The 11,414-nt window shown below is 44.6% G+C and overlaps 1 protein-coding gene across 1 annotated transcript in view; it reads right to left on the bottom strand.

Annotated features, from left to right (window-relative positions):
* The window catches only part of LOC116517946 (multidrug resistance-associated protein 9-like), a 72,556-nt gene extending 61,790 nt beyond the window's left edge, over positions 1-10,766 (bottom strand). The window contains exons 1-5 of the mRNA XM_032231139.1: positions 10,606-10,766; positions 7,565-7,720; positions 5,049-5,196; positions 2,810-3,043; positions 1,709-1,882 (exon numbers count right to left, since the gene is read on the bottom strand). Coding sequence (XP_032087030.1) covers positions 1,709-1,882; positions 2,810-3,043; positions 5,049-5,196; positions 7,565-7,720; positions 10,606-10,766 — 873 coding nt within the window. The remainder of the gene's footprint in view (positions 1-1,708; positions 1,883-2,809; positions 3,044-5,048; positions 5,197-7,564; positions 7,721-10,605) is intronic.
* Between the last annotated feature and the right edge of the window lie 648 nt (positions 10,767-11,414).

Here is an 11,414-nt window from a genome sequence, read left to right on the forward strand (position 1 = left end):
ATAGCAATAGCAGTTAGACTTATATACCGCTTCATAGGGCTTTCAGCCCTCTCTAAGCGGTTTACAGAGTCAGCATATCGCCCCCACAGTCTGGGTCCTCATTTCACCCACCTCGGAAGGATGGAAGGCTGAGTCAACCTTGAGCCAGTGAGATTAGAACCGCTGAACTGCAGATAACAGTCAGCTGAAGTGGCCTGCAGTACTGCACCCTAACCACTGCGCCACCTCCATATTGACATCCCTTCTGTTGTTCAGATTTAGGCTGTGATCCTCGACTTACGACCATAATTGAGTCACACATTTCATTTACTAAACGAGTTTTGCCCCATTTCACGACCTTTCCTGCCTCGGTTATCAGGTGAATCCCTGCAGTTGATAAGTTAGTAACACCATGGTTAAGTGAATACGCTTCCCCATCAACACAAGCTTGTCAGATGTTCGTGAAAGAGAATCACGTCACGTGACCTTGGGACACAGCAACGGTCATAAATATGAACTGGTTGCCAAGCCTCTGAATTTTGATCACCTGATCAAGGGGACGCTGCAAAGGTCGTAACTTTGAAAAAATGGTCGCGAGTCACGTTTTTCAGTGCCGTTGTCACTTTGAACGGCCACTAAATCTAATTTCCTTTTTAACTTTTGTAATATGTGTGGTTTTTTTTAATGTTGTACACCGCCCTGAGTCCTTTGGGAGAAGGGCGGCATATAAATCCAATAAACAAACAAAACAACAATAAAAACAACAACTAAATGAACTGTTGTAAGTTAAGGACTACCTTAGTCTTGCTCACGTGTAGGAGGAGGGCACTATCAATGGATTTGGACTATAACATTTGCAGAAGTAGAAAAGTTTTAGTGAAAGGAACCTGCCGTGAGATCTCTCGTAGGAAGCAAAACCATTAGGATCAAAATAGGATGGAAACAGACTAGAGCAGGGGTGTCAAACTGGTGGCTCGCAAGCCGGATGTGTCACAGGCGGGCCACGCCCACCCCAGCCCTGCAAAAAGGGGGAAATGCCATGCATTTGACACCCGTGGATCAGAGGTGGGTTCCTACTGGTTTGGATCAGTTCAGTTGAGTAGGTAGTAACTCGGGCTGCCACGCCCTTAAACCAGTTCTATTGGTGGCGGCGCCATCTAGAGCCGAGGTGGCGCAGTGGTTAAATGCAGCACTGCAGGCTACTTCAGCTGACTGCAGTTCTGCAGTTCGGCTGTTCAAATCTCACCAGCTCAGGGTTGACTCAGCCTTCCATCCTTCCGAGGTGGGTAAAATGGGGACCTGGATTGTTGTTGGGGGCAATATGCTGACTCTGTAAACCGCTTAGAGAGGGCTGAAAGCCCTATGAAGCGGTATATAAGTCTAACTGCTATTGCTATTGCTATCTTGATTTTTGGTTCTGCACATGCATAGAAGAATCTTCATTGCAAAAAATTATCCCCCCCCCTTTTCTAACATTGTGCGCAGGTGCCGACCTTTTTAGTTGCAATTGTGCATGCATGCGGAGTGCGCCTGAGGGAAGCTGAGCCGGCAGTAATGCCAGTAGCAGCTCACCCCTGCCATAGACTAGAATGTCCTGTCCTTTACACAACTAGTTGCCACAAGCAACTAAAACAGGAGGGTTATTTCTCCCCCTTATTTTAATAAAACAGAGAGGGGACCTCTCCGGTACAAAGGTGTCATAATTTTGCAGAAAAGGAAAATATTTTACCTGCAACGGTATAAATGTAACATAAATGAATGTTCCTATCAGAGCTGTCGGACCGAGGAGGGCACAGGAATAGATGGTGCAAACCACGATCAGCAGAGGCGCCAACATGGGCATGGGGCCGAACAAAGCAGCTTCGAATATCCGAAAACCATCGTTGGCTAAGAAATTAATCAACTGAAAGGCAACGAGGAAACTGCTCAGAAATGTATCTTGTGTTGAAAGCTGCCCAAATCATCGTCAATCAATGTGAATGGCAGGATCAGGTGGCTGATCAATACGTCTAGAATGGTCAACTCTAAAGACCACAGAGGAAGATGTACATTCATTACCCATTGGATAACGTCTAACTTCCCAGGTAGACTAAATAGACAACTTGACCAGGTCAGCTAATTCTATTTTATTGCAAGAATTGTCAGACAGTGAGGAGGTTGGGGAGGAACCTGGGCCAGTCCTGGAGTCTGGAAAAGGCTCTGATGAGGGCTCTGTGTCGGAGGCAGAGAGGGGGCCAGAGCCGTATGCCTGTTATCAGTTGCCTTCAGAGTCAGACATCAGTGAGGCAGACAAACAGTTACAGCCTGTTCCCAGTGTGCGCATAGCAGAGGTGGGTTGCTAATTTTTTAACTACCGGTTAAAAAGAAGCGTCTGGGTGGGTGGGCGGAGCCTCTTGCCACCACTACCACCAGTTTGGCTGATCCTAGCCGAACTGGCAGCAACCCACTTCTGGAGCATATGCAGAGTTGCCAGATGAAAGGAACAGCTAAAGAACAGGGGTTGACTTGGGAGTAAGGCCACAGGTGGATCATGAATGGCCCCTCCCAGAGGAAATAAAAGAGGAGCGAAAGGGGAGTGGAGTTTGCAGGAGACAATTAGTTTGCTTAATTGGTTCGTGACTCTCAGAGATTCCTTGCCATGTTCTCCAGCTATCGGCCTGGCAGCTTTCCAAGCCAGATAAGGTCTGTGACCGTAAATCCTCCTTTGAAAGACTTTGCTGGCTGCGAATCAGATGTTCGCAATATCTCTTGAAGAAAACCAACCCCACATACGTCTTGCCATTTAAATAGGTATGGGAAATCAGATGAGGATGTGACCTCCAAATCTTACCTTGCTTAAAGACTTGTGTTTCAAGGACTTACAAGTCAACAGGTTCTCAAAAGCGATGGTGGTCACAGCAATTTTGGCCCGGACAGCCGTGCGATAGTTGATAGCCCATGTCAATGACCACAACACAACTTTTGAAAATTCGGTGAAAAAAAGGGCCATGCAGAGGCCGATACCCTCCAGCAAGTCCTTTGAATCTTTGTTGGTGTACTGGAGAATGTTATGGAAGACCAGGGTCTGCCAGAAAAAAACACACCAAAACATAAACTTGTAAATTTCTTGGGAAATCTGTGTTGTTAAGTCGGTATATTTTTTAAAGCAGTCAATATTATTCAATACTGCCTGATTTATTTCTTCCACAGGGAGAGAGAGAGAGAGAGTTTAAAATCTGTGCAAAAAAATTCACAGGTTTCCCAAGGAGTAGAGGTTCATTGAAGGTGCAAGGTGCATTGAGTTGGCCAACACAAAATGATTTTCAAAGGATTGGAACCTAAATTCTCATATTTTGGGGGGCAGATTTCTTTTGAGTGTTTTCCCACAATTCGAAGGGGGAAGACGTTGTTTAGCAATGTTTAGGTCATTGGAACCGACGTCATCTTTACGATCATAAAAACATCCTGTTATGAAAATCACAAGCTCGAGCTGTGGTACTCAGGAGGATGGCGATGACCAAGATTGATGGGATTCTTAGCCTAAGATCCCTGTCACATTTGTGACAAAGAATGAAAGTGGGATCTTCTTTTATGAGGTATGAGTGTTTCACTGAAATAAGATCTCTCGCTCTCTCTTTAAAAAAAATTGGTTTATAAATGCAATAGCAGTAGGCAGAGATGTTCTCTAGTGGTTGGTCTATCGATTCTCATTCATTTTGATGAGAGAGAATTTGCTTTTGAAATTCCTTTCAAAGCAGATGCCAATTGCAATGAGTGTCTTAAAAGTGAAGTAGATTTCTCTCTCCCTCTTTTCTTCCCTCCCTCCCTCCTTCCTTCTCTCCCCCCCTTTCCCTCCTCTCTCCTTCCTTTCTTCCCTCTTTCTCTCTCTTTCCCCCCCTCTCTCTCCCTTTGTTCCTCCCTCCCTCTCCGCCCCCCCTCTCTGCTCTTAGAGACAAAGCAACTGGGAAGCTAGGTCTACAGCATGGTGTAGCCAACTCACTATGACCAACTCGTCATAGCTAATTTGCTGTGTGATAATTTGCTGCAGGACAAAAGTTACATTACTGTTGTGGCCCAGCAGGAGCCGTTGGAGCTGCCACCAGATTCCGACAGCGAGGGGCCCTATGAGTCGGCCCTGGAGGATGTGGAGGACTCTGGATAGGGTTCCGACTCAAGCAGGGTGCAGAGAGACTGGTTGGCCACCAGGTAGCGCCTGAGCCTTGGATTGGTGGGGAGGAGACAAGGAAGAGTGATCCAGAAACCAACAGTGAGTTGTTCCAGGATGCACGCCGTCGAAGAGGTACTCGGCGTCAAGAACAATTACGTACTTACAGGAGGTAATTACGCTCAGCTGATGGTCATTAGGCTCCTCTCCAGACTATAAAAAAGACTGCTTGTGCCAGGCCCTTCTTGCAGAAGTCAACGCTTTGACTAAAGAGGAACTAACTTGGCAGGCTGGATTGCTGCCAGAGTTTGTCTGAATTGCTGCCAAGGTTTGTCAGACTTGCTGCCAAGGTCCTTATCTGTTTGTTTACTTGGCTTTTAGCCACCGAGAGTCTGGTCTTGCTATTAAAGGACATTCTCATTAAGCGTGTCTCGGCTTTCATTACTGGACGGAGGAGGGGGTTAGAACACATTACTATAGAAGAAATGATGGAATCGAATCATTAAAAAAAAGCTGAAAAAGGAGGGGCAAAATGAAACGAATGGCAAACGTTAAAATTATTTTAAATACTCAAATTGAATTGTTGAATTGTCCTGCAGTGAATTGTCCACTGCGAGTTGGCCATGGCGAGATGGCCACATCAAGTTGGCTGCATTGAGTTGGCCATGCCCAAGTTGTGCCATTCCAGCCTCCCTGGCTTCCCACCTATTCTTTCAACCCCCAAGAAAGAGATCCAAAGCCACTCCGGGGTAGCCTTTTGATTGAGGGGTGGATTGATCAAAGGTTCTGCCTCGAACAAGGGTTTGAAATGTCCTCTTCCCCCACCCCCACCCCGGATAAATTTTTGAGAAATCACCCCATCAAATTCTCTTTCCAAATCTTTTGAAAGGTGTCAGCTCTCAACATGTGCTTCCACGTTACTCACTGGCCCCAAAATACCAAAACTGGCATAAAAAATATTAGCAATTATGTCCATGAAAATCCTCGTCCTTTGAAACTGAAAGAAGACTTTGTCTAAGGAAGCTTTCTCCAGTCCGACTTTGGCGATCTCAGCTTCCCAGAGGAATCGGAATCTGTAAAAAAAGAAAAAAGCAAACGACTCACGTGACACATTCCTTCCATGCCCACACTTGTTAAAGTCCCTGTTGCCAATTAATTATTGCAGAGGCCAGGTAGAAAATTGAGGAATTATAACAGGGTATAAACAGGGCGCTTGCCAAAAAAGCCAACACAGTTCTAGGCTGCATAAACAGAAGGATAGCATCAAGATCCCGTGAAGTGTTAATACCACTTTATAAGGCCTTGGTAAGGCCACACTTGGAATACTGCATCCAGTTTTGCTCGCCACGATGTAGAAAAGATGTGGAGACTCTAGAAAGAGTGCAGAGAAGAGCAACAAAGAGGATTAGGGGACTGGAGGCTAAAACACATGAAGAACGGTTGCAGGAACTGGGTATGTCTAGTTTAATTAAAAGAAGGACTAGGGGAGACATGGTAGCCGTCTTCCGATATCTCAGGGGTTGCCACAAAGAAGAGGGAGTCAAGCTATCCTCCAAGGCACCTGAGGGTAGAACAAGAAGCAATGGGTGGAAACTAATCAAGGAGAGGAGCAACTTAAAACCAAGGAGACATTTCCTGACAGTTAGGACAATTAATCAGTGGCCTCCAGAAGTTGTGAATGCCCCAACACTGGAAGTCTTTAAGAAGATGTTGGACAGCCATTTGTCTGGAATGATATAGGGTTTCCTGCCTAGCCAGGGGTTGGACTAGAAGACCTCCAAGGTCCCTTCCAACTCTGCTATTGTATTGTAGGCATTCAAGTCTAGAATTGGATAAGCATCAATCAAGGCTAGGCCAATGCCTTATCGAAAAGTTGGTGTTTCATTCCACTGCTTGTTTTACTGGCCTTCCACTTTGCTGAGAATAACAGAACAACGGAGTTGGAAGGGAACTTTGGAGATCTTCGAGTCCAAGTTCCCCTGTTCAGGCAGGAAACTCTGTAGGATGTTGGGGAGGAACATGGGTCAGTCCTGGAGTCTGGAGAAGGCTCGGACGAGGGCTCTGTGTTGGAGGCAGAAAGGAAGCCAGAGTCATCTGGTAGTTATGTGCTACCTTCGGAGCCTCTAGAGTTGGAGAGCAGCAAGGCAGAAGAACAGGCTCCTCCTGCTCCCAGTGCGTGCAAGAAGGCAAGAACAGTTAAAACAGAAAGGACAGCTCGGGAGTAAGACTTGAAGGTGACTGGCCCCTCCCATAAGACATAAAGGGGGAGCAAAAGCACACGAGTCTTTGCAGGAAGCAACTCGGTTCATGCTGGTCAGTTTAGATTCTGAAAATACATTTGGACTCTTTGCTCCGTGGGGCCTTGCCAATTAAGTCTGTGGCAGCATTCTCAAAGAAGATAAAGGTGGGTGCTTATCAGCCTTATCTCGAAGGACTTTGGCAGACTACTGTAGGACTCTTTACTACTATTTGGAACTCATTACGGGCTGTGAATGAACGTAATTCACAGCCTTTGAAATAAAGAGAGAGTTTTTGGACTTAATTGTATGTGTTTCATTGTTTCAGGAAGCCTGGGTCAGAACACTGCCCAGGGGGGCATGCGCGCACTGGAAAAGGTACTTCTGCTTTCCAGCACACGCATGCGCGCTGGCCAAAATGTCTTCCAGTTACTGCACACACACCAATCAGCTGGCCGCTGCTCATGGTCACGCCAGAAAACAGGAGACCAGCTCTTCTAGATTCCAGCAGTGCCGCACGGACAAATACCAGGCGATCATCATCTGCATATGTGCATCGGAAACCCGGAAGAGGAAACGGTCCCATCACGCGTGCTAGGTGACATAGCTCCATGTGCCACTTTGGGCACACGTGCCATAGGTTTGCCGTCATGGCCCTATACCATTTCAGACAAATCTTTTCTCGATGCACACCTTCCCCAAAGAATATCTGCAAAGAAGACTTAAACCAGGACGATATGTTCCCCGTGCAACCAAAATCGTGAGGAAATTACAGGGCCTTGCTATGACCCACCACCCTCCTTTCCTTCTCCTTTAGGAAAGATACAGCAGGACACCACCAGCTCTGTTATTTTCTTACAAACAACTGTTTCCCCAAAAATAAAACCAGGTCTTATATTAATTTTGGCTCCAAAAAACCACATCAGGGCTTATTTTCTTGTTAGGGCTTATTTTCAGGTAAAATATAGCATTAATATGCATCCGTCTGGCTAATTATCTTAACTGGGGCTTATTTTTTAGGTAGGACTTATATTACGAGCATGCTGAAAAAACATGCTAGAGCATATTTTCCGGTTAGGACTTAATTTCAGGGAAACAGGATGTTAGATTTATTATCTTCAAAGTCTAATGAATGCAAATGAGGGCCACCTCCTTCTCTCCAGGAAGATTGGGGTGGGTCAAGAGAGGTTTTAAAAATAACAACCTTCTGGCGTTCGGTTCAGCACTGTCGTAGTAAGAGAGAGGAGGCATCGTCGCGGTGTTGATTTTGTGCCGGTATCCTTGGAGCATTAGCGAGGAAAACCAAGAATACGTAGCAAAGGAGAAAAGTCCAGCATTGTCCACTGGATTCTTGCAAGACCTGTAGGTCGGGTAGAAAGAGGGAATCAACCATGGGGAGAAGAAAATATAAATATATTTAATAAATAAAATAAATAAATAAAAGGGGAAGAAGATTTTACAGCCATCAAAAGCTGCCTTCTGCTATCAGACCTCCAGCCATATTTTCTGGTGGATCTTTGGCCTGCCGCACTTTCTATGATTCTACTATGCATTTTCTATTGTGGGAAAACGGGAGGGGGGATTGCATGGAGTTAGATGCTATGTAGCCATAACAACATTCTTTCTAGAAAGCCAAGGTCATCCTTTATCTTTGCACCTCTGCACCTGACTGGAACGGGATGGGTGGAACTGCCAGCATGGCAGTGGGAGATTGAACCATGTGATGGGACTTGTGGGTGTGGGGGCAAAATCTTGAACTTTCCACTGGGTGGGGAAAACCGGGAAGCTTTCAGATTCGGGTTTCCCCAGATGTGCCAACGTGGCTCTCTTAATAAATTGGAACTTTGAGCAATACTTTGCCTTGGACTCTGATTTAATTTTGGATGCTGTTTGGAAACCTGACATTTGCCTTGGACCGTTGCCCATTCGGTCCTCCTAATCATCTCTTTGATTGGCACTTGTTCATCAGCGAGACCTTTTCCTCCTCCCTGGCAGCTACGGCTTTTGAGCAAGAGTTCTCTAATCTTTTCACCGGATATTGAATAGCTGTCTCCGAGAAGTCAGCTTCCTTGGCTGTCTCTTCAACAGTGAAAACGCGCAAGACACGTTTTTTTTTAATTCACTCCGGCTTTGAATTCTCAACAATTCTCCCGTGCTTGCCAATCATTTCATTTCCACAATAAGTGTAAAAACCGAGCTGTGGATGTGTGAAGAATGTAAAGCTGGTCTCGGGAATGGGAGACGACTGAGCAAGCAAGGAGTTTTTAAAAAATAAAATAATTATAGGTAGTCCTTGATTTATGACCGTTCATTTCAAAGTTTCAACAGCATCGGAAAAAGTGACTTATGACTGTTTTTCACACTTGTGTGATCATTGCAGCATCCCCGTGATCATGCGATCAAAATTCAGCAACTGGTTCATATTTACAACGGGATCAGGTGATAATCTTTTGCAACCTTCTGGCAAGCACACCAGATTCGCTTAACAACGGCATTACTAACTTAACAATTGCTCTGGTTCACTTAACAACTGTCGCAAGAAAGGTCATAAAATAGGCTAAAACTCACTTGACAAATGTCTCGCTTAGCAAGATTAATTTTGGACTCAATTGTGGGCGTATGTTGAGGACCTCCTGTATCAGGTTCTCTCTGCCCCATCTCATACCAAACAAAATCAAAAGAGGACTATCTTAAGGTTCTTTCTTATGCTTTTTTCTTTCCCACATCTGCATTGTTTTGTTTTTTTAAGTTTCCCCTTTAATGGTTCATCCGTGCTTTTCCCATTCCAAGACATGCTGTATATTTTCCCACAGGTTGGCACAACCCAAGATCCTAAACCTACATGCTAGTCTGCTTCCCCTCCGAAACTTTAAGGAGGCACCGAAAGCTTATCCGTCACCTGGAAATTGCAATGTTGGATGTCAAAAAATATGGGAAAGATACTCTAGGAGATGACCAGGCTGAGGGCAAGGGAGGGGGTCAAATGCGTCATCAGTCATGAATCCCTGCATTCCCGCAAGAGATTTAAGTCCAGCCCACTTTGAATGCCTCTCTTATCTCCTGCTCATTTCCCTTGAACGTTAGTAGCTCAGATTCTCAGACCCTCAAAAGAACGCTATAGAGCACTGCACACCAGAACAACTACACACAAGAATAATTTTCTCCCCAAATGCCATCACTCTGCTAAACAAATAATTCACTCACCACTGTCAAACCATTCACTAAGGCTGCATTACTATTACTATTAATCTTCTCGTCGTTCCTATCACCCATCTCCTCCCACTTATGACTGCAGGACTGTAACTTTGTTGCTTGCATCCTTACGATTTATATTGATATTGATTGTTTCCTGATTTGTACCCTATGACTATCATTAAGTATTGTACCTTATGATTCGTGATGAATGTATCTTGTCTTTTTATGCACACTGAGATCATCTGCACCAAAGACAAATTCCTTGTGTGTCTAATCCAGAGGTGGGTTCCTACCAGTTCGCACCTATTCGGTAGAACCGGTTCGTCAAATCTACCGAACCGGTTAGAAGAGGTTCCACCAGTGGACCCGGAAAGCAGGCCACACCTACAGAAGAGGTTCCAAACTTTTTTGAAACCCACCACTGGTCCTTGGATATGATTATTCTACACTATCATGCTCATAGTGATAAAACTCAGTCCCTCTGTGAAAGGTAAGGATGACTACTGCGTTTGTGGTGCAATCAGAACATTGCGTGTGTTGAAGTTGTTTTAACGCAAACCAAAGATGCCTTTTAAAAAACAAGTTTACATCATATTCTTATGCATGCCAGTGCTGTGTGTGAGGTAATTTAAGGTGGTTCTGACAAGTGTCATCGGCATCTTCATATCCGGTCTCATGGGCAGCAAGCCACTCCCATCCGGTCACATGGGCAGCAAGCCACTCCCACAAAGGAGGCCACACCCACAGAGTAGGTTCGAACAATTTTTGAAACCCTCCACTGGTCCAATCACACTTGGCCAATAAAGAATTCTATTCTATTCTATTCTATTCTATTCTATTCTATTCTATTCTATTCTTAAAGAACTGTATGTCAATTTGTGAGGCTAATTTAAGTACTCTCCCTATCTACTACATCTCAGCAAATGGGAATAACTAAAACCAGGTCTCTGATAGTCATAAATTAGATGACTGATTCATTCAGGAGTTAGATGCCCATCATTGAGATATTTATTCCGTGCGATATTCTAAATACAAGAACGTGGAACTTGCCTTGCTCTTAAGCGGATGGGAATCATGGTTTTTAAGCTTCGTGAATATTTCTGGTAGAAGGTCTTTTCAATATTTGCTTTGTGCAAATCGGTGGGAGGCAGATAATGTTCCAACATTATACCGTCATTCTGAAGGTACCAGGGCTTGCTCTCCTTAGCCATTTTTGTTATTCTTTTAAGGGGGGAAAAAAGAGAATGTAGTTAATTTTAAAGAACCATTTCTTTCCATTTTCCTTTTAGTAAAAAAGAAAAAAAAATAAAAGCTGGAAGGTTTGAAGTCAGGAGATGAACAGAAATCTCTGCCAGTCAAAGATAAAGGCAAATAAACCTGCATAGATCATTTTTTTTTGCAAAGCCATGTTAATTTTGGAGGCATTAAAGGTAAAAGTTCCCCTCGCACATATGTGCTATTCGTTCCTGACTCTAGGGGGCATTGCTCATCTCTGTTTCAAAGCCGAAGAGCCAGTGCTGTCCGAAGACGTCTGTTAGGAAGGCAGGAAGGAAACATTCTGGTGTTTCTAGCCACACCTTTATTGCCCTGCTTACAGAAACTGCCTCTCCGGTTAACCCTTATTACATAGTAGTCACTAAGGCGAAGCGCCCATCAACCTGAGTGGCGTTGAGTTGGCCATGCCCACATGGTCACATGACCACTGAGCCATGCCTACTCAGCTGGTTATTAGGGCAGAGAACCGATTGTTTAATTATTTGAATCCCACCGCTGCCTGGCAGGAATTTGGAATGGAAAAAAGTGTAGGGCTGTAGAGGGAAGACTGGATGTGAATGTTATAATTAAAAAAAAAAGGCATC

Source organism: Thamnophis elegans, chromosome 14 (genome assembly GCF_009769535.1).
Source record: "Thamnophis elegans isolate rThaEle1 chromosome 14, rThaEle1.pri, whole genome shotgun sequence".
NCBI classification, from domain to species: domain Eukaryota; kingdom Metazoa; phylum Chordata; class Lepidosauria; order Squamata; family Colubridae; genus Thamnophis; species Thamnophis elegans.